The sequence below is a fragment of the Pocillopora verrucosa genome, chromosome 6 (genome assembly GCF_036669915.1).
Source record: "Pocillopora verrucosa isolate sample1 chromosome 6, ASM3666991v2, whole genome shotgun sequence".
Classification (NCBI taxonomy): Eukaryota; Metazoa; Cnidaria; class Anthozoa; order Scleractinia; family Pocilloporidae; genus Pocillopora; species Pocillopora verrucosa.
In genome coordinates, this window is record NC_089317.1 from 6,445,886 (window position 1) to 6,469,421 (window position 23,536).

At 40.6% G+C, this 23,536-nt stretch overlaps 3 protein-coding genes and 1 pseudogene across 4 annotated transcripts in view; 1 reads left to right on the plus strand and 3 right to left on the minus strand.

Annotated features, from left to right (window-relative positions):
• LOC131788433 (protein unc-80 homolog) overlaps positions 1-2,016 on the plus strand; it is a 43,322-nt gene extending 41,306 nt beyond the window's left edge. For both annotated transcript variants that reach the window (XM_059105519.2, XM_059105520.2), the window contains 2 exons: positions 371-459; positions 591-2,016. In XM_059105519.2, coding sequence (XP_058961502.2) covers positions 371-459; positions 591-1,793 — 1,292 coding nt within the window. In that variant the 3' untranslated portion in view covers positions 1,794-2,016. The remainder of the gene's footprint in view (positions 1-370; positions 460-590) is intronic.
• Positions 2,017-2,515: 499 nt separating this feature from the next.
• On the minus strand, positions 2,516-3,910 carry LOC136281829 (leucine-rich repeat-containing protein 74B-like). Its single transcript, XM_066168859.1, has one exon. It carries the CDS (start codon positions 3,908-3,910, stop codon positions 2,516-2,518), a length of 1,395 nt encoding a protein of 464 aa, XP_066024956.1.
• Positions 3,911-5,044: 1,134 nt separating this feature from the next.
• LOC136281994 (leucine-rich repeat-containing protein 74A-like) lies at positions 5,045-6,638 on the minus strand. Its single transcript, XM_066169030.1, has one exon. The coding sequence runs from the start codon at positions 6,333-6,335 to the stop codon at positions 5,214-5,216; it is 1,122 nt and encodes a 373-aa protein (XP_066025127.1). The 5' UTR covers positions 6,336-6,638; the 3' UTR covers positions 5,045-5,213.
• A 3,285-nt stretch (positions 6,639-9,923) lies between these two features.
• LOC131781625 (NLR family CARD domain-containing protein 3-like) lies at positions 9,924-23,216 on the minus strand (annotated as a pseudogene).
• Between the last annotated feature and the right edge of the window lie 320 nt (positions 23,217-23,536).

A 23,536-nucleotide genomic window follows, 5' to 3' on the forward strand; every position in this document is an offset into this window, starting at 1 on the left:
TCAGTTTTGTTCGGGCAAAGTAGAGATCTAAAGGGTTTGGTACTCACCACTCTCCTATGTTCATATTTGGCGAGATATGCCTAAGGGATGCCAATGGCTGCTTAAGGTATGCATGTACGAAGATTGAAGATGCTGCCGGAATTGAATAAGGTCCAGTTGCATGGTTTGCGAGCTAGTATTGTATGCAGGCTTCACTTTTACCGGACAGAAACCTGGACTGACTCGACCGAAAGTGGGCTGCTTCTTATGGCAGTCAAAAATGAAGCCACTCGGCGTAACTACCTTCTCACGACGTGAGCGGAATTTTAACTTCGTATTACTTGCGAAGCCTACACGCTGCTTAACAAAAGTTTCTTTTCCATCTTTATAGCTAATGTAGGTTTTTGGGACTTCATGAATTTCTGCGTGTCATACCGGACTCCACTCTTCTTGTTGATTTGCCCGCTCATTAGAACAAAGGTATGTCATGTCCCTAACAGTAGTCAATACAGATATATGTTGGATGTTGTGCTAGTTAATTTTCACTGACCCCCTCGATTTTCCCTCCATTTCTCATCTGATTCATCGTCTCTAAAATTTACATGATGCAGGTCTCTCATCTCCGTCCCAAAAACAAAACTGAACGTGCTCTCAAGCAAAGAGTGTTAACCAAGATATCACGCCCACCTCTGGTCGTGAGCTCTCGCAATGCTCTCATCACCCGCTTCCTTGAGGAACTATCTTTCATCAAACAGAAGCGCCCAGCGGCAGGCTTTCAAGATGTTGAGGAAGGCGAAGAAGAAGACGTGCAGAAAGAAGAAAAGAAGCCGCTGGTACTACAGGCTCCCCCTCTAGGCAGAGAACGCTCCTCCAGTGCACCGGAGGAACCAGCTACTGATTCTAAGGACGTGAAACTCCCGCCCCCACTTACACGCTCTGTTAGCCTGAAAGCGAAAAAAACAGTGTCATTTTCGCCATCCCCAAGCTTTGAAGATGATCGAGGATCTGCAGCTTCATCTCTCGGCGATGTTCGCAGCGGGAAAGAAAAAAGGAAAAAGTGGCTTTTACGTAAACAGGAAACAGTTGAAGAACAAGATGGTCACAATGAAAAGGATCTCATGGATACTAATACAAGCCAAGGCCCTTTTGCGCACCAACGAGGTACTACCATGAGGCCCGGAAAGGTGCCCACAGGAAGAGGGCCCCGAAGGCGCTTTGAAAAACTGCGAGCTGTAACATCAGAAAGGAAATCATCGAACCCATCGGCTGAGGTGGAAACTAAAATCGAGAGCCCAACCAGCGGAATTGTGGAGAGCCAAGGCGAGAGATTTGAAATGAGGTTTTTCGAGACAGATATTTTGGTCACTGACTCTAAGATGGAAGCAGCCCCTGAAAGCAAACGCTCTCGAGCGTCGCTGACGCCCCCGATAGCGAAACCCGAGTCTGTGATGATTACGCTGTCTCCTGACGGTTCACCGTCTGGACAGTCTCCAGCCAGTGAGATGAAGCATCCGTATCCAGACATTTTGGAGTCCTTAACACCATTGTCTCCCATTCCTCCTGTAAAATTCAGCTCACAATCGGGTGAGAAGCACGATTCTGAGAACGCAAGGAATGGAACGATTGCGCCCGAAAGCAACCTTGCAGCGGATTACGACGTAGAGCGTGCACAGCGGCTGAACAAGACTCGCTGGTGGAACAAAGTTTATTCCAATGTTGAAATAATTTCCACTGATGAAGACAGTCAACGGTTTCAAAGTTTTGAAATTTCTCTATCAGAAGTATCTGAAGTGCAAAGGGAGACGAACGTATGACTTACGAAAACTAGTATCAGCATGTGTAAAGAATATGACGTGAACCACTTCTTCCTGTTAACGGCAAATCATCTTGGGGCTGGCATAGATGAATTTATTATTCCATCATTACTCTATTTCACCTTATTAGGGCGGTGGAACACGAAAAATACGCCGCGGTATTTCTGTAAGACAGGATAAAAAACGGACGCAAAGCAAGCAATAAAATAAAGGCATTAAAATACTTAAACTTTCTTTTTTTTTTCCTTTTGGTAGCCATGACTTTTTTTAGCAACGAATTGTTGAACCAGTCTTATTTTTTTCTGTTGATTCTGTTGATACTAAAGAACCCTTAAATTGTTTCCTTTCTGTTGTTTTCGTTTTTCGCGTACGCCTTATGTGATTGATACGATGCTCAAATAAGGCCAAAAAAAAAGTATTTCCAAAACTAGAAGCCAGACTACTGCTTAGTTCATCCTTTGTGAAAATCAGGAAACAGATAGGAAATTTTCTCTTTTATTACAAGATGTTTTGCCGCAGGATTTATTTTGACGACAACCAGGCAAGCCCAAACCAACTTTAAAAGGTTACCGAAATCAATACTTAATCCGAACGTCTTGTAGAACTACTCGATATATTTCTTTTTCATTAACTGAAGTTTTAAAGAAAGAAAGGTGTTTACGTATTGTTAATAATATTAGCCTTGTGTACACAGGAAACACAGATAAGTAATTCAAACAAGTTCAGGGTATTGCTGCCTTCTTCATGGTTAAACGGCGACCGCTTTCCTCTTGAGCTGTCGCCCCTTGAGGTTGATATCGTTCCCGCGTCCAAAGGACAAACTCCTGAAAGACGATCACTCCATTGCCGTTGTTATCCATTTTATCGAAGAGCTCTCTTATCTGAACGTCATGCATTGGTGCGTTTAATTTTTTCATTCCTACCACGAAGTCCTCTTTACTGAGCTTGAGACCATCGCGGTCTTTCGACAAAATTTTGAACAGGTCGATCAAACGAAGCCCTTTCGTGCGAATGAAGGCCAAGTACACGTCCAGGATCTCGGGTCGCTTGGTTTGATCTGAGAGTCGTTCTCCTGTTATACTGATATCCCAGGAACAGGTGAACAATGGCCTTCTCTCAAGGAGAGCTTCGAGTTCACGTGCACACTCCTTATCAAACACGATATCATCGAGTTGAAGCTCTTTTAAGGCGCTGGATGTGTTCTTTTGAATGGCCATCAACAGGACGCGTGCGCCGTAACTTTGGAAAGGATTTCGTCCAGCTTTTAGAACCTCCAAGCTTTTGTTTGTCCTTAAGAATTTGGCTATGGCCGCAACACCATTCTTAGTGATGCAGTTACTTCCAATATCCAGGACTTTGAGCGTCTGGTTACAAGACAGTGCCTCTTGAATAGCAGTAACGCCGTCGTCTAGAAGACCATTCCAAGCAATGTTTACCTCCCTAAGGCGAGTATTACTTTTCAAACCCTCGGCCAATGCTCGAGCCCCTTGAACACGAATGCTATTCCAACTGACGTCTAACATATCAAGAACCGCGTTGACTTTGATGGCTGAACCCAGAAAGGTGGCTCCTTTATCACCGATGTCGTTGTATGATAAATTCAAGTAGGTCAATGGTGCATCTAACCTTAAAGAGTTGCAAAACACTGCAATCCTTTTACCTTGCAAGTTGCACTTGCTGACGTCTAGTTCCTTCAGTGTGTCGTTCTGAAGAAGCATGTCTCCGAGTTCGTCTGCAGCTTGCTGGCCGATGTGGTTTCCCGACAAATCGACTTTGCTGATAAAAGGGTTCCTCTTCAACATTTTTGCAATGTATGTCATTCCTTTGTCGCCGATGCCGTTGTCATGAAGATTTAAGGTAGTCACATTTAAACATCCTTTCAACGCCATACTAATAGCTCGTGAGCCAGAATCTCCAAGGCCATAATGGTTTAATTCGATATCCTTTGCCACACACTGCTTAAGAAACTTAGATGAAGGCACAATGTTATTACTCTTGCAGGCCTCAAGGTAAACTTCCTGTGTTGAACGCGAGAGGTTGACGAGGTCCTCCCCTTCGTTCTCTTCGTCGGGGCTTTCGTCTTCCAAGTCCGTGTCGTAAAACTCGTCTTCTTCCATAGTTCGACTTCTAGTTCATAGAAAGGTTATGGGGTTTTTTTGTCCTTTGTGACTGGATTCACTTGGCATCATTACTCCTCTGTAAGCTTAGTATTTCATTCGTCTATCGGCAGACTGACCTTGTCTTCGCTGTTTTCCTGCTTCCATATAGTGAAAAAAAAAAAAGAGAGATATCTACCCTGGGCTAACGAATGTATTTCAAGATACTTACAACGTGTATTTTCAGCCTCAGATAGATTTGACTGAGGTACGTGTTAGTGTTGAGTTTCCCTCGAAAAGGCCCCAGCACAAGACAAGCAATCAAATATAGGATTATCAATCTCCTTTCGTTCTGTTTCTAATTTAGCTCCACAATTATGTAACATAGGCTTACTTAGCGGCGTTGACAAATTACTTAGTCACAGGGCTTCTAGTAACATAGGATTTATTATGACAGTGTCTGTAGACTTCGATTGGAGAACACCATATTTAATGAGTACATATTAGCCTGAAGCTTGCTGAGTTACTCACCACTCAAAAACAAAACACTCGTTAGAGACTTCTTTTAATTATTGTATGAAGGGTGAATGTCATCAATGATAATACAGACATCAATATAATTACTTTAACCTTGCAGAATTTCCCTGCGTGGGTTCTTGTTGAGGCAAAAGGTTTGAAACAAAGCTGCTAAATAATTCACTTTGTTTCTGTTTCTGAGATAATGAGAGGTGGAGATGTTTCTATACTAAATGTTTACATGAGACAAAAACTTGTCCTTGATAAAAAAAAAAACAAGGTTTCCGGAACCTTCTGTGCGTAAAATATCTTACAATATTGGAATTTGAATTACTTAGGAAACCTCTTTATTATGTAGAAGAACTATTTGTTTAATAACTGAGAAATTGATCAATTAGTTAAACACGTTTCGCTGTAGTCTCGAACAAGATACATTTGTATTATTTGGTGCATAGTGATCAAAGAAAAATTTCATGACTCGATTTTCCGTTTCATGGAAAACTTCAAAGAATGTAAATTTTTGGACTGAATTTATTTATATATTTATATGGTCAGTGGAATGCTTGGGAAACGAGGGGTTTTAAAACGAAGGTAAATTTTTTTTTAGAATTATTTTCGTTATGGATTTCCTTCGGAAACTTTTATCATTTCTGTTTTATCTAGTTTATGCAATTCGCTGCCTATACTTTTCTACTCTGCAGCTGACTGCACCAATGAGACAATGTCATATAATAGTGAGGAAATTAAGCTTCTTTTTCGACAATTCCGGCCAAAATTTTGGCGGCGAAGAGTTTGCACAGGGAATCTTTTAGTTTCCATCGGTTTTTGTCTGTTGTTTCATTGCCACAAACTCTTGAAACCTAACCACGCCATCGTCATCTGCGTCGAGAATGTCAAACAGCTCGTCAAGTTGAACTCTCTTGAGATGAACGCCCAGCTTTTGTAAACCTTGCACGAACCTTTCTCTATCCACAGTCATCCGAAGCGCGCTGAAATCGTTCCTGGTGATAATCCTAAAGAGATCGATCAGCCTCCAACCTCGTTTGCTAACAAAAGACAAAAACTTTTGCACCACAAGGGGCGTTTTAGGAGCGTTTTTCCTGAGAGACACTGGCATTTCGAGCACAGTGCCTCCACCTTTGACGACCGTTCCCCACTGACAGATAAATCCCGGCCGCTCATTGACCAGTGACTGAAGTTCTTGCACACACGTTTGGTCAAGCGTGGTGTCTTCCATGTCTAAATGCATCAACGCACTTGAAGTGTTTTTACGAATTTCCTTGAGGAGTTTCTGAACACCGTAATCATGGAACAGATTTCTTCCAATTTTCAGCGTGTGAAGGCTTTTATTACAAGACAGACCCTCAGATATTGCCTCGGCGCCTATCTCATTAAATCCACAGTTACTGACGTCGATAACCAGCAACGACCTGTTGACAGCGAGAACCTCACCAATTTCAGTTGCTCCTTCATTAGAAATACTGTTACGAGAGATGTCAAGTTGCTGCAAAACTGTGTTCGTCTTGAGCCCTTTTGCTATACCTGCAACACCTCGTAGATGAATCGCATTCCAGCTGAGGTCCAAAATCTCAAGCGTGCCATTAGAAATCAAAAACCAGCCCAGTTTAATAGCGCCTTCGTCTCCCAGTTCGTTGCCTTTCAGATTCATAATTCTGAGACGAATTCTCCCACCTTGAAGAAGTTTGGGAATACCCTTCTCTTGCAAGCCGCAGTATCCCAATCCTAGCTTGACAAGACAGTCGTTTTCATTCAACATTTCACCAAAACACTCGATACCTTTAGTTCCGATTCGATTTTCTGATACGTCAAGCTGTGAGACAAAGCAGTTGTCCTTAAGCATCAGTGCCAAAGCTTCAGCTCCGATAGTGGATATACCGTTGTCGGCAAGGTTTAATTTCTTTACTGTCATGTTTCGTGCCAGTGCCGATGAAACCGCAATGGCTCCCTTATCTCCGATACCTTAATGCTGGAGATCTACTGATTCGGAGCTGAGCTCCCTTAAAAATCTCGAAACTGGTGCAATATCTAAGTTTTGGCACGTTTGAAAATAAATTTCCTCTTGTGTTTTATAGAAATCTTTTTCCTCCGTAAAGTTCTCTTCAAGGTCTGTGTCGTATTCCTCGCTATCGCTATCGTTTGTATCCTTGCTTTTCAAATGAACTTTGTTTTGTGTTCTGCTCAAATTTTTTGTTATTCCTGCCGCTTTACTGCAATCCATTCTGCTTCTTACAACGGAGAAAATTGTCTTTGTTTCATGTGTGAAATTTCACAGGACAGATGAAATAACCACTTTTAATTTTACCGCACCTGCGTTTCCAGATTTCATCCTTTGCGCAGTGCTATGGAAAGAATTTCTCGCTTTTCACGAAATAATATTTAAAACCCGTTGTACATAATAGAATATTAATAATTAAACGATCCCACCATCATAGTTTGCTAATTACTTGCAATTATTAAGCGTTTTTGTAGGAAATAATTACTTTGAAAGACTGATAACAGTCAAAACCCTATCCTCCACTCGTTTACTTTGTCGGCAGCCCGAGATTCTGTTAGGCTCAGCCATAATAGACATTTGGAGCGAAAAAAAGTTGTTGATTTATCTCACAAGACGAAGTCAGTGCGAAGGGTCTTTGCCACATGTATGTTGAACAATTTAACCACAACTTTTTTTGTGTGTGTTTTCATTTTTTTTGTTTTATTTTCTTTTGAAATCTGAGTCAATCTTCTCTCTATATAACAATTATCTTTTTCCCTTTGGTTCATTCCTACCCCTTTGCTGTATGTACATCTCAGTAAACTATATTTACTTCTTGACATAAGTAGTAATTTCGTGATTTCAAATTCAATCACGCGAGAGTGCCTCGTATTCCCACGCTTTTTGCCGCTGCCAAAACCTAAAACATTGAATTTTCACCTGCTTTCTAGCATCTTTTTTCACATTTCAGTCAACTTTTTCATTAATTAGTGTCATGCTTTTAGTGATCCTTTTTCGCGTGATGCATTTTTTTTATCAAAGGAAGACTCTGAGAAAACCGGACGAAGTAGGTATTTTTTTCGAGGTATAGGGCGGGGTGGGGTGGGATGGGAGAAATGGTTTCTTTTCAGTTATGCTTGTAGACTCGTTGTCAACTCAACGAGTAATCCCAGAACTCCTTGCTTACATGTAAAGTATGACGTATTGCAGTGCGCTGGATGACAGAAAGCTAAAGCTCCTGTACTTCAGAATTATGTTTGTGCTGCCTGTGAAACTTTCATGAGTACCTCTGTAAACCTTAAAAATGGCTAGCAGGCATAATTCCAACAACCCTTCTCAGTGGAGCGAGTGAGGAAACAAATTGAAAAAAACAAAAAAAGATATATTGCGTCACGTGAAAACGAGACGCTAGCACCAGTATCCAGTTGGAAGACCATTCACGACGATCGGAATAAAAACGCTTGGCGATTGAACCTTTTCCGACTTATCCGCCAAGATTTGGAACAGTCTCCCGCAATCATTAAAATCACAGCAAAATTTCAACACTTTTAAGACATTGCTTTAAACTCTCTATTTTAGAGAAGTTTTTAATTTATAATTCCTTTTTAGTGTTTCATATTGTATACATCTTCGCATTTAAATAGGTAACAGTAATTTCGTATTCAATTTTAATATGTAAAGCGCAATTGATCATATCCTCCTGTATGTTAATTTGCGCTATATAAATATTAAATATTATCATTAAGGGGGTTATCTTTATCGCCATAAGTCTCTTGTGGGGCTGATTTTTCAATTGCAACCCTGCTTAGTTAAATCTGAGTGACCATCACTAACATTACACCACGCTGCAAGGACACTTCCTCGCCAATAAATCACTTCACATGCCCTGTTAAGGTGATTTCTCAGAAATAAAACCATCGAAAAATTTTTTTAACCTTCCTTAAATGTTCCTTGCCCATTTTTGTTTCGAAAAATTCAATTAAAAGGATAGGTCACTGCGCTTGCTTAAGAAATATGACGGGCCAAACTTACGCCATTTATGCCTGTACTGACACTTATCACGCGTGTCATTTCATTGGTTCACGTTATATTTTGTGGTAGGTGGAAGCAAGGGTTTTCTAAAGTAACACTTGAAGTGAACTTGATAGGTAGAAAATATCGAGTGAATGGGGCAATATGATTTAAAGACACTCATTTCCAGCCAAGTGACTCTTTCGATACTGATATTATATCCAGATTGTACTGGATTGACCCATTTACTTGCATATTAGTGAGAGAACTTCGTGATCCCAAACAATACAATTAACTATGTGGTGAGGGCTCTGGAATTGTAATCTCGGCAATAATGAGGGAAACGAGCCAAACGAGCCGGCTCGATTGCTAAACGCTTAAAAGTGGCCCTGTGTTTTTTAGTTTAGTCCAATATTTCTTGAAAGAAAGCTCGACAGCCACTTTCTAGATGAATCCACCAATCCCAGGTTTACCTGCGGTCAAACCACTCTAATATCGTTTCTTATAAATATGGTAGATTATAAAAAAATTGTAACCTTTACCGATGGCAGAACGATTCCAGCTAAATCGCTTCACTGACAGGCTCACACTGCGAAGTCATACAGGTACTCTCGAACAAAAATCCAAATTGAGGGGAAATGTCAGGTGTTTGAGCGCAGGCTGGAATGCCTTTGAAATTAGGTTGTTTCGCTTAATGCAGAGTTGTCATCACAAATGCAATTCTGTAAACCAAGTGCCTCTATGGATATTTACTCTCCATCACGAACTTTCGGGACTCAGATATAACAAAGAAGTGGGAATTATGCTTCTGTTTCATCGCGTGATATTTCGCTCATAATCAAGAGTGAAAAACGGCCTTCGATTATGCTTTTATTACGCTCGCCTCTGTGATCTTTACCTATTTTAAGGGCCAATCGGTCATAAAACTAAGGAGGAAAGTTCCATGACAGAAAGTACGTTGTCGGAAAGTACCGCAAAGCACCCTGCGCCAGATCTTGCGAGACACACTCTTGCTCCCTCGTGTTAATTACACAGTCGCCAGTCCAGAATTTACCCAACGAAAAAACAAAACAAAAACATGCTCCGATTATTGGTTTCCTTCTCGTCCAGTCTCCTTTCTTCAGAAGTTTCAAATGAGACACCTGGCGCCTAGGGAAAGTAGATCGGATGATTTTTAAAATTTTTGTCGTTGTCGTTGTTGCCTAATTTTTTTAGAGGGGGGAGGAGAGATCACATGGCTTTCGGTAGGAATAGAAGAAAGGTACTCAGGGGGAGTCAGAGAGATATGAGAGTCTGTGTATTTGACTCTTGAATACTATTCACTCTCACCAATCAGGCGAGATTGTGGCAGCGGTCAAAAATTTATGACATCACTGTGCACAATAAGTCCGAAAAAGAGTGTGTTCACGACCAAACAATTATCGAACAAAAATAACCTTGCAATCATTGGCTACGGGGCCAGTTCCGCTTGGCGAAAAAGAAATACAACACAACTACTCAGTATGCGTCCAACTTCCTTGTATTCTTAGAAACAACGACTATATTGATTTACAGAAAAGGCGGATCTATCTAGCGGTTCGTAGTTATTGCTTCCTATAGGATAGCCTTAAAATCCTTTCCTCAAAACTAAACTCAGAAAAACAAGGGGTGGAAAACTGCACCCTAGCTGTGATAGGGACCTTTAGCAGTTAGGACGGCAACGCCAAGGAAGACGTCGATTTAAAAATAAATATATGTTTTTAGTTGGAATCTCGCGAATGACTAGATGTATTTACCATCTGTTTCAGCGCCACAAGTTAACCGCAGCATAATATATGAGAGCGGCGTTGAGTTCCAAATGGAAACTAACATAATTTACCGTCGGGGTTTCATTTCTCAGACCACGCAAATTTAGATAATTTCCGTTCTTATTTTGCTAAGGAAGGCTCACAAATGTACACAATTCTTTTGTTTTTACACAGATCTTTAATTTGTTTTTGCCACGTCCTCGTTTCCTTCGCCGTCATGGTTTGCTAAAGATCCTTAATTTATTTTCAGCGGTGCTATAGGATGCATACATATACAACGAATCATACAACTATAACTATGAACCTGGTTAAGCAAGCATTAACGCTTTACACCCTAACATCAGTAAGCATATTCTCCATACTGTTCTCCTTACATTTCCTGAGGTGCTGACAAGGAGAATTTGTTGAACAATCGAGATCATCTTTAGTTGGTGATTGTTTCATTTATTCTCAAGACCTCACTGCGTGATTCAGGTGTGAGCTTGTACGAAGAAATTAGATGCTGGTCGCTCTTGGGGGTGAAATAGAGAAATAGAGAAATTCGACAAGGAATAACACGTGGGCATGTAGTCTAAGCAATCTGCGATGATCGTACCTCACTAGCAAATATTAACGGGTTCTACCGCGGCTTGCTTAACCCGCTTTTAGGTTTAAAAAAAAACCTCGAAATCGAAATTGCCGACCAGGGAAATTGAACTAAGGTCTGTCACGAGTTTTTACCGAGTCTGCTGAGACTTTCCAGGACTTCTTTGTGTTTCTATTGGCGGTCAACATTTCCAGTTTTCAGAGTGTGGACATCACGTTTAGTAGCTCAAAGATGTGATAAATTGGCAAAACTTGGAAGTAAAAAATCCCTCCTTCATTTTGTAGACAAATCCAAATAGGTCAGAGTCTTGTTAAATTTAATCGCCCAGCGATAGATTTGTCTCCGGTGTCACTAATCTGTTTCCCAGACAAATTCAAATTGGTTAGAGTCTCATTGACTTTGAATGCCTCAACAAAAGCTGTAGCACCGACATCACAAAAAAGGATTCGTAAACAAATGCAGAGAGGTCAAAGTCTTATTAACTCTGACTGCCTCGGCCAAAGATATAGCACCGGCATCACTGATACCATTGCCAAACAAATTCAAATGGGTGAGAATCTTGCTGACTTTAATTGCGTCAGCAATACATGTACCACCAGCATCATTAATACCATTAAAAGACAAATTCAAATAGGTCAGAGTCTTGTTGATTTTGATTGCCTCAGCAATAGATTTAGCACCAGCATCACTAATACCATTGCGAGACAAATTCACATTGGTGAGAGTCTTGTTGTCTTTGATTGCCTCAGCAATAGATGAAGCACCGGCATCACTGCTACGATTCTTGGACAAATTCAAAAAGGTCAGAGTCTGATTGACTTTGACTGCCTCAGCAAGAGATGTAGCACCGGCATCACTAATACAATTAAAGGACAAATTCAAATGGGAGAGAGTCTGGTTGATTTTGGTTGCAAAAGCAATAGATGTAGCACCGGCATCACTAATACCATTACCAGACAATTTCAAATGGGTGAGAGTCTTGTTGACTTCGATTGCCTCAGCAATGGATATAGCACCGACATCACTAATACGATTGTTAGACAAATCCAAATAGGTGAGAGTCTTGTTGACTTTGATTGTCTGAGCAGTAGATGTAGCTCCGGTATCACTAATACGATTGTTAGAAAAATCCAAAGAAGTGAGAGTCTTGTTGACTTTGATTGCCTCTGCAGTAGATGTAGCTCCGGTATCACTAATACCATTACCAGACAATTTCAAATGGGTGAGAGTCTTGTTGACTTCGATTGCCTCAGCAATAGATATAGCACCGACATCACTAATACTATTGTTAGACAAATCCAAATAGGTGATAGTCTTGTTGACTTTGATTGCCTCTGCAGTAGATGTAGCTCCGGTATCACTTATACGATTGTTAGACAAATCCAAAGAGGTGAGAGTCTCGTTGACTTTGATTACCCCTGCAATGGACGTAGCACCGGCATCACTAATACCATTGCCAAACAATTTCAAATGGGTGAGATTCTTGTTGACTTTGATTGCCTCAGCAATAGATGTAGCACCGGCATCACTAATACGATTGTTAGACAAATCCAAAGAGGTCAAAGTATTGTTGACTTTGATTGCCTTCGCAATGGATGTAGCACCCGAATCACTTATACATCCAAAACACAGGCCCAAAGTAATTAGGGTCGCGTTGGCTTTGATTACCTCGGAAAGGATTATTGCTAGTCCTTCACTTAGGAACTGACATTCGACATAAAGATGTTTTTGGTTCAAACTGTCACCAAAACATCTTGCTAACTTTAGGTGAAAATCACCTTTCTCTCTTTTACATTCGTTGATAGCCTCCAACAAAAATTGGACACTCCGACAGTTTTTGCTCGCGAGATTGTTAAACCGGTTTCCTAAACTGGAGACAAGAGCTGCAGCTTCTTGATCGGACTGGTCTGCTAAAATGCCGCACAAAAACAATAGCACCTGTGTCAGGTCAAGGGAATATTTGTCATCTGAAACTAACTCCTCAGGTGTAGTTCGTTTATCTTGAATCTCACAACAGAGATGGAATGCTGCGAAGCATTCTTGAAAGCTTTTGTGTAGAAATGCATAACGCAGACTCCGCCTCAGTTTACTTCCTCCGGGATGAACTGACAGAAATCCGAATGCAGCTATCTCATTTGCGTGGTTTTCTAACTCATTAACTTCAAAATCCAGCTTGTCTTCAATTAAGCCATTTAACGCTATCAATCCAAGGGTTTTCAACTGCGGTTTGTAAAGGTTTGTAAGATCTTCTTCCGTATCTGGTAGTTCTGTCTTTTTCCTATATCTTCTCAAGACACATTCAATCATATTCAAGTAAAGTTTAGTTCTATTTTCCGGAAGGGTGCCGCAAACCTCTTCACACAAAAGGCAAAGGAGAGCCGCGTTCAATGGATTGGCACACATCTCTTGGAGGTTTTTATCTTTTGATATTCGTGCCAAGAGCTTTTCAGCTAACTCCGACTTTCCTTTGAAGTACTTGGCAATGAATTCGCTGGCGTGTTTTTCAGTAAATCCTTCGACCTCAAGCAAGGTGTGACAGCATTTTCTTAGCTTAATACCAGCTTCGTGTCGCGTAGTTGCCACTATGTAACACTCTGGAAGAACTTTTCCCGTAACTAATTTTGAAATCACTGGCGCTTTACTGGCAGGTAACTCATCCAGTCCATCTAAAATCAATAAAATGCTGGATTGGTTGGCAAGAATAAATTGGAAGAATTGCTGTTTAACTCCTTCCTCGACATCCTCAGGCAGGAGTTGATCATCAATAACTTCCCAAATATCGGACTTGAAATCACGACATTTAAGGAACAACACCGCTTTGATGCTTGGGAAGCATTTCTGTGGGTTCAGCTTCTTTGTGGCCCAGTCATAAACGTACTTCATGCAGTATGTAGTTTTACCTATACCAGGTTTTCCCTCGATTAGCACTGTTCTCGGTTCTGAACACTCTTCGTGCGGATGCAAGAGAGAAGACATGGTAATGGGTTGGTCAGTGACTTCCCCTCTTGTTTTCCTTCTTCTGACCACTTTGAGCCATGTAAAAATATCACCAACAAAAAATTGAAACTCTTCACACCATGGAAACGGTGAGAGCCATCCTTCGCGGGTCACATACATTCGGCGAATTCCATCGATTAGTTCACTTGGATCAAAAACACCTAAAAATGAATCAAAGTGACTCTGCGTTAGACGCGCGGAAATACTCTGTAGAATATAATAAGAGCATACAGTAATTATATTAAAAGCCACCGATTATGTGATTTAAAGAAGCAGAATGAAGTCGTCACCACCACAGGGGTCCTTCCTGAATTTAACAATTGGTGAAATCGGATTGAAAGGATAAATTCGTGTAGGCCCGTTAACGTACACTGACACGGTGTTATAGCCTACGAACAGACTCCTATTGTCACTGAGAGTAGGTGCAGATTGCACTTGTACTAATGGGTAAATTGCGAGTTTCCAAGCTTACGATAAATCTGATCATGACCTCTTGGACAGATTGCGAGAACAGCCAACATAATCACTTCTGGAGTAGTTAACACCTTTTTACGATACGCAAACATAACAAAAACATCATGTAATTCTCGTCTGCGCCGGAGAAAATTTCGTGCTTTCTAAGAATCATAACCATTAAAATTTACCATCCCCAGGCCGGTAAAAACTTAAGCATTAAAAGAGGCTATGTAAGAGGAATAGCTGAAACCGAATGGTGTCATTCTATCTTCTTTCCCCTGGTTTTACTTCTCTACAATGCTACAGGAATATCATTCACTGAGTCTGGCTTCAATGATGTAGGAGCCTTTGTCTTCACCCATTCACTCGGGAAATGTAAAATCTGCCATCAGTTATGGAACATTGAAATTGATTGCCATGAGCCATTCGGTTATTCTACCACAACTTGATTTTCTACGCTGCTAGGCTCTGGAGGATTTCAAAGTCTTCTTAAATCACAGAAAGGCTTTTTCAGGTCGTTATTTACATTGTGTACTACAAATCCATAATATTTAACTTCATTCATGGCAGAGGAGATTATTGTACCCCTACGAAAAAACATCTATGAAATAAGACAATGGCCCTCTTCGTCCTAAATTTCAGAGACATGTGCATGTGTCCTGTCAGGGAACGTAAAAAGTCAGTGAAGAGACCAGAGTAAGAAAAATAAGATTATTTGGTAGCCCATTGGTGACAATTTGCAATATTATTACTTCTTGTCATTTCCTTAATTTCTAACGAGTAGCGACCATAGTTAACGCTTATTAGTTAATGATAAAAACATGTTTGAAATGACACTAGTTTGCCCTAATAAAACCTTACAATCAAGCAACATTGATGGACTGAGGCCAAGCCCAAAAAGACAATTAAAATTCAGCAGTGCTTTCAATAACACCCGGCACCCGCCCGCGCTCCGGCGGGTACTCTGTTGTGAACTGCCGGGTACAGAACAAAAAGGTAAATAACATAACAGAGAAAATAACAATCAATTTGGAACTGGAGTATTGACCCCAGTTATTTTTTTTATTTTTCTATGGTCTTTGTTTGTTAGATTCACTCTTTCACTAGCAGTTTTCTTTCTATGACTGTTTCGCGTGATCCATAAAAATTAATCACGCTCGAAGTAGAAATACACATCGTCGGTTACCTAAATAATTTTCAAACAAATTCGTGTTGAACTAAAATCATTAAATACTTTTAGATAAATAGAACAACAGCAGTTCTTCTCAACTGCTGGTTAGAAAACAAAATTGAAAATCAAAATTAGTTAAAACAGCCCGCTTGTTGATAGCACACGTAAATCAAATTAGAATTTTTTTTGCAGAGATGTTACCCTTGCTTGAAGACGCTTAACCTAGACTTGGCTGAGAAGAGAACTACACAAAGGCTGTTAAACACCTAGCGTCTAAATCTTGCTTAAAAAGCTACATTTGCTGAAAAATCGAAGAAGACCTTGTTTACGCTAACATGACGACTGCTTACGATCCGATATGAATCACGAGCCGTGGGAACAGCTAAAATTCATTGGCTGATTGATTTAATTCAATTACCTTATGTAGACATTTTAATGTACAATTCTGCCGAAAAGAATCCTGAGGTTTTTCCAGGAAATAAAACTAGTGGAATTTACTGCCGCAAATCTTTAATTTCACACAGTAACAAAAAAACGAAAACAAAAACAAAAACAAAAACTTACGATCACAAAAAATGCGTTCAGCGTTCGAAGCAGGAGACTGAGAAGTTTGTTTCCAATTGCAGGCAGAAGAAACCTCTGTAAACAAAGATTAGGCGAGTGCAGACTGTAATTTGATTCACGCATGATATTATCTAGTTTTATATTTGTTGACTGCCTGTTGAAAGTATCGAGTATTATGCGCTGTTGGATGGTTAACACCATTCTGGATCTTTCTATGATTTTTTGGAAGCTGAAGTGAGACCTCAAACACGTAGAGGTCTTTTAGATTTCTTTCTTTACCTTTACAAACAAGGTTTGAGTAAAAAACTATTGATATTGTCTTATCATACCGTAAACCAAATTTCCAGGAAAAATAAGATTTTGAGTTTGTGAGAACATACTGATTGAAATTTTTAGTAACAAGTTACCATAGGCCCTTTCAGAGGAGTTTTAACGTGAAACTCAGGCAGCAGGTTTGCAAGTCAGCAAATGGAGGATTTTGATTAGAAATAAATAATCAGTTAAACAATTGTTACAAAGTAGGAGACTAATAGTAAATGTTCATTTACCAAAGTTCGCCACAGAAAACTCTGTTTGAATTGGAACAATTGGAACTAATGGGCTCCAATGGAACTAATGGGCTAACGAGATCGAAATTGTTTTTCATATTATCCTCCAGCGAGTGCTTTACCGAGGTAGCCACCTCCTTCAAATCTTATTGAAAGCATTATCAGCCTGATGACAATGTAAGAAAGTGCCATTTCTGGCCTCATTTGTTTCCGTATTACTGTTCCCAGCAACTGACCTTCTGCTGTACTTTTTTCAACTGAGGCCGTAAGAAAACCAAGCTTTTCTCTCATCTCTTTCATTTCACTCTCTATCTTCCCGGTTGTATCTGTGAAATGTAAATTCACATTGGCTCGGTTAGCTGTTGTTTTGGTAAGTGTAATAAGAGACCAAAAAAGCAAAGCATAAATAATATTCCTCACAATTAGTAACAAAATAGGAGCTAACGAGGATAATATTTGGAAGACCATCTCGCAATAAGATTTGTTTTCCAGCCACGACAATGAAGTCGTTTGGGTCACCTTTGCTGCCTGCAATCACGCAGCCAGATTCTTATCACTATCAAACGTATCATTCTCAAAGAACGAGAAATCTTGGTAAAAAGACCTTGATTGAAACAATTATTTGACTCAATACGTCAAGGTGATCGCTCCGTGCATAACCCACGTCTCTTATTAGTGCTCTTAAAATCGCGTAAAATTGATCCACTGAGGTCAGACGCCAGGCCCAAACGACAACGACAATTTCAGCCCAATGAGCCTGTGAAGAAATGCATGTTATGACCCATTTTCGTTCTGTCTCCAGCAACTGACCTATGCACTTCTCTACTGCGGCCGTTAGGGAAGCAAGCTTGTCTTTCACCTCTTTCATTTCACTCTCTATCTTCCCGGTTGTTTCTCTCAAGTTTCTCTCGATAACGGCTTTCAAAGATAACATCTTCTGCATAGCATCTTTAATGTTCGCTGACAATCAAAAAAGAAAAAGTAAGTGGATCCACCAGTACAAAACCGCAGTTGTGTGTTTTTAAGGTAGAAAACAACAATATTCGTCAACGATTACTCAATGGCTCCTTCACAAGCTGCCCTTCTTGTCCAAATTAAACTTATACAATTTGGGGCCCTGCTCCTTTTATAAGACATTGAAAACAAGTCATCTTACCTTCCATTTCGTCTAATTTGTTCTTGATGCTATCGTCGTCTTTCTTCCACTGCTCCATCAGCTCACGATAATGCTCCTCGATATCCGGATCCATGCAGTCGTGCTCAAGATTGTTGATATCTGCTCGAAGATTGGCTCCTCCCAGTCTCACCAAAGCTTCTCGTATTTCCTGCCAATAAGCACTGAAGCTAATGTCATCAACAGCGGCTTGAGAAGCATGGCCGTATACAGTGTTCCTGTAATACTTCACTCTCGCGATGTCATCTGCGATGCTTATGTTTGTAGGTGGGGGAAGACGATCCCATCCATTGGCAGGAGGGCCCAAACCACAGATATTTCTAAGAAGCACGGTTAGAAGTGTGATATCGAAGGTTGCAGAAGACACGGGTGAGTGAGCAGGATAAAGCTTCCCCCATTGAGTAGGATTCAGCACTTTCTTCTTCCCTCTGTACAGTGATTGCAATGTAAGGTAGTGCACAGAGGTACTTCCCAAAACTGTGTGTAGAGTCGCTGGTGGATGAACTTTATCAAAAGTGGATCGCAGCACCTGAGATCCAACATCCACCAAAAGACGGCACAGCCTAGCATAGTTGGTTGTCTCTTTTGAAGAGGGCAATGACGAGGGAGCAGCAGCCATGAAAATAACCTCAACAAGAAAGTTTCTGTCGAGCATGAAAATAAATATTAGGCAAAATTAGTACATACCACTCTTAAAAAAAAGCTTTTGAGATCTTGATACTGAGAATGTCAAATGTTGGTAATCATCATGGGTGTCTTATCTCCTGAAGTCCCTATCACCAGCGAAGGACTATATTTTGGACATTTTGAAAGGACTTTAACGAGAGACGTCTGATCTCATTACAACCCGTCAATAGTTGTCTTCCGATTAAAACAATGCAAACTATAAACAAAATTAGAGAGAAATAGCTAGTTTTGGGATTTTTATGGAACTGTAACCAAATAAGTATGATCTCAATACACCCATGAATAGCTATAATTCAGTTCACCCCTGGCAAACTGCCAACAAAAGTATCCGGAGACAAAACACGAATTAAATGTTGAAGGGGAATCAATTCACGAAAAATATTTCCTTTCCTCCCGAGTGCGTAAGAAGATTCCCGGCGAACAGATAGGACTTTAAATTAAAGAAATGTTCTTGATCTTAAAACAAACATGATGAGTCATACTCCAGTTCATTCATAACAGACTGCACACAAAAGCATTGGAGATAAAACGCAACTGGAATGTTAAAAGGCCAGCAAGTCACTAGCAAATATTCCCTTTCCTTTTTAGTACAAGAGAGGACTTGCCAGTAGATGGGCAGGCAGGTGAACAGACAAGCAGGCTACACAGCCAGGCTGCAAGGTAGGCACATAGTGTGTAATGTATGTGAAACAGTGCTATCTAACCACAAAATCAATAATACTACGACCAACAGTAACATCTGTTGGATTGGGATATCATTATTAAGAGAGGTTGTCAGTAATTTTCAAGAATCCGGCGACAGAAGCAAAAATTTAACTTTTTTTTTATTTGCTCCAAACGACCCTTTGGTGAACTGTTTTCAAAAATAGTATTCAAAAGTTCCAGCGAGTTTTTATTTTGGCAAAAAATTCGAAAGTTCGAAATCGGCCAAAACGTACCTAATTTGCGTAATTTCTATCGGGCTTTCAGTGCATTTTCACAACGCTCGTACAAGACAACGCAAAATTATCTTGGATTCATTTTTTTATAAGTTGTTTTTCATTCCTTGGAATAGCTTTCCAACTATATTTAATCTCCAACTAAACTTTCTTTCGTTTGTAACCACCTGCGTAAAGTACACTATATTTTGTATTCCGTTTGTACGCTGAATTTTGCCATATTTCAGACGACCGTAACATCGGGGGTATACAAATGTACATAAGCTAAAAGAGCTCTTTTCAATGAGCAATTCTTCGTGTTTATCACGTAAAAATCTTATTTTTGGCCAGTGAAAAGCGAGCGCGCCAGACCAAAATATACAGCGTGCATTTTTACGGAGTTCGGCCATTTTCTTTGCTGTACTCCTATTGCAAATCACACGCTATTAGGACAAAACTCGACGTGTTTGGTCTCTACTTCTGTTTTGATTCATTTAAATATACCAATTTTAACTTTAAAATTACCCTACCTTTATTGTTAAGTGAACCAACCACCGTTTTAGGTAAAGTTTTTAAGTTTATTTTTCTCGCGTGCTTAATAAACAAATCGCTGTTTACAAAGATACCAGCTCTGTCGACGTGTTTTTAGCCGAAATTGGCCCGTCGCTTATATTGTTCTTTAAATTATAATCTATCCCACTGGCATAACTTTAGAGTATATTACATGTACGTATAAATGTTGTTGTAAATAAGTGAGCGTGAGCTAAATAAAATCTTCGCACACATAAAGTATTCAAAACGTGTAGTTGTCGCAAGGAAATACTCGCTTTTGCATGAACCTCGTGTATGGATTACCGTAGGAGACCACTTTCTAACCCTGCTGAGAAATTATTCTCATGTAACATATAGAGAAATGCACTTACGTATATGTAGTCCATGTTTTCGAAGTAGATTATATCTGCAGAGCTCAGATTCCCCAGGTAAAGGTATCCTGAATCAGTTTCCACAACGAAAATACAGTTAGCATGCTTATTGCGTGACAAATGAAATTTGACGCACCAGCCGAAAACAGGTGGACTACACAAACATGCTATTTTAGGGTCTGTTTACATTGAGGTGGGGAACCCCAGGTAGGTGAGGTAACCCGCTTAGCCGCGGTCGAAAAATAAAACGCGTTTACATGCAATCTAACAACTCCGGGATGCTGGGGTGAGGTTTCTCGAGGTTATTGTTGCGCTTACAATTAGGGAGTTTGAGCATAGGCGTTCCAAGTTCACTTCTTGAGAAAGACGAAAGATTAATTCTCGGACACGTATGTATTTATTCATGAAAGCGTCACGCGTTGTGTTACGCGGTGTTAAGGTTACGCGAGGAACCGTTGACGTATTACGCTTTTAGGAATAGTTTGTGAAACGAAATATGGTCGATTTACAACGCTAAATATTCCGAAATGTGAACATTTTACAATCCTTGTGTGTCCGTTGCGATTCTAGTGATTTCTGCCACGAGACGGCTAGGAAATTTACAAAGTTTTAAAACATAAGTGTTTCGCTTTGGAGCTTTTTGTCATGAAAGCGACCCCGGCTAAGCGGGTTTCCCCACCTTGAGACGTTTACATGGCAAATTGTCACCTGGAGGACAGGTAGGTGAGGTAACCCGCCTAGGTGGGGCAGCACGCCTGTCCATATAATTTCTTAATTTATCTTGATCACGTTTACATGATAGGTCTACCATGTAGGGTAACCCTGTCAGCCAGGGTCGCGTTCATGGCAAAAAGCTCCAAAGCGAAACGCTTATGTTTTAAAACTTTGTACATTTCCTAGCCTTTTCATGGCAGAAATCGCGAGAAACCGCAACGGACGCACAAGGAGTGTAAGACGTTTACATTTCGGAATATTTAGCGTTGCAAATCGACCTTATTTCAAACTATTCCTTATAAGGTTTTAGTCAATGGTTCCTCGCGTAACCTAACACTGCGTAACACAACACATGACGCTTTCATGAATAAATACATACGAGTCCAAGAATTAATATTTCATCTTTCTCGAGACGTGAGCTTGGGACGCCTATGCTCAAACTTCCTAATGGCAAGCGCAACAACAACCTCAATAAACCTCACCCCAGCACCCCGGGGTTGTAAGATTGTATGTAAACACGTTTTATTTCTCGACCACGGCTGGGCGGGTTACCTCACCTACCTGGGGTCCCCCACCTCCATGTACACAGGCCCTTACATGTAATTTGCTCTAACGTTATGCCCGTGGGATAGATTATAAATTAGAGAACAATATAAGCGACGGGCCAATTTCAGCTAAAAACACGTCGACAGAGCTGGTATCTTTGTAAACAGCGATTTGTTTAGCACGCGAGAAAAACAAACTCAAAAACTTGCCTAAGTCGAGGACGCAGCTGGTTTAACAGTAGATATTTTAGGAACCGTAGTTTGACTTTCAATGGTGATCAAATTATAGCTAGGCTTCCTGGCCAGTCGGGCAGAACCAAATGTTTGTCGAAAATTATATGAGGCACACAAATCAACCCTACAACGCTGGAACAAATGGCAGGGATAGCTTGATTATTTGTCTGTAGGCAAAGCTTTGAAGAAAAACCAGAGCTTCTGCCGCGATATTTAAAAATACCCAGAGATTTTAGACGGTAATAGAGAGAATTGTTAGACCACCGGTAGTTCTGAGCGCGAATAACAAATAGCTCTTCTTGGGTGTAAACCTTGCGAGCGACAACGTTTACCAGTCCAATTGGGATTGTGGAAAAGGAGTATCGAGCAGGCATAGAGTCAAAACTCACAGCAGAGGGATGGACATCCAGCAGGGAACAAGGAGGTCCAGGATTTCTCTCGATATCCATACAGATGGTTAAATCTCTCGAGGGCAACAGCAAACACGTACAGCCATGTTTGTTCCAAGTAGTGATAGGTTGATGAGGAATGAAACATGAGCGCCCGTTGTAGCAAGAAAAACATCGTTTCGTCGGGGTAAGCTGATTGACCGATAACGGAGCTCGAAAAACACATAGTCAAGAGCAAAAAACTAACAAAATTGCGGAGACCTAAAAACGTGACAGCCATTATGACGCGCATGACAAACAAACTAACATGATACCTATGCTGTGGTGACATGACAACTAACATGGTACCTACACTGTCATAACTTGACTTCCATCATGGTACCTACACTGTGATGATTTGACTATCATTGTGGTACCTAGACTATGGTGACATGACTACCATCATGGTACCTACACTGTGATGACTTGACCACCATTGAGGTTTTTACACTGTGGTGACATGAGTATCATCACGTTCCTTCACTATGGTGACATGATTACCATCATGGTACCTACTCTGTGATGACTTGACTACTAATGTGGTATGTACACTGTGATGACATGACTACTATCATGGCACCTACACTGCGGTGGCATGACTATTAACATGGTACCTACACTGTGATGACTTGACTACCATTGTGGTACCTACACAGTGGTGACGTGACCACCATTATGGTAACTACACCAGGATGTGACTACCATTGTGGTTCCTTCACTATGGTGACATGACTACCATCATGGTACCTAGACTGTGATGACTGAACTACTATTGTGGTATGTACACTGTAAGGCATGACTACCATAATGGCACCCACATTGAGGTGACATGACTTCTAACATGGTACCTACACTGTGATGACTTGACTACTATTGTGGTACCTACACTGAGGTGACATGACTATCATAATACCTATACTGGGGTGACAAGACTACCATAATGGTACCTACACTGTGATGACCTGACTACCATGGTGTTGACATGATTACTAACATGGTACCAACACTGTGATGACTTGACTACCATTGTGGTACCTACACTGTTGTGACACGACTACTAGCATGATACCTACACTGTGGTGACATGACAACTAACATGGTACCTACACTGTCATAACTTGACTTCCATCATGGTACCTACACTGTGATGATTTGACTACCATCATGGTACCTACACTTTGATGACTTGACTACTAACTAGAGTTCTTACACTGTGGTGACGAGTATCACCATGTACCTACACTGTGGTGACATGACTACCATTGTGGTACCTACACTGTGGTGACATGACCACCATCATGGTAACTACACTGAGATGACTTAACTACCATTGTGGTTCCTTTACTATGGTGACATGACTACCATCATGGTACCTATACTGTGATGACTTGAAT

What these genes read in the sequence shown, in the direction of transcription:
- LOC136281829 (XM_066168859.1), bottom strand. Translation starts at nt 3,910, where the DNA reads ATGGAAGAAGACGAGTTTTACGACACGGACTTGGAAGACGAAAGCCCC.
- LOC136281994 (XM_066169030.1), bottom strand. Translation starts at nt 6,335, where the DNA reads ATGACAGTAAAGAAATTAAACCTTGCCGACAACGGTATATCCACTATC.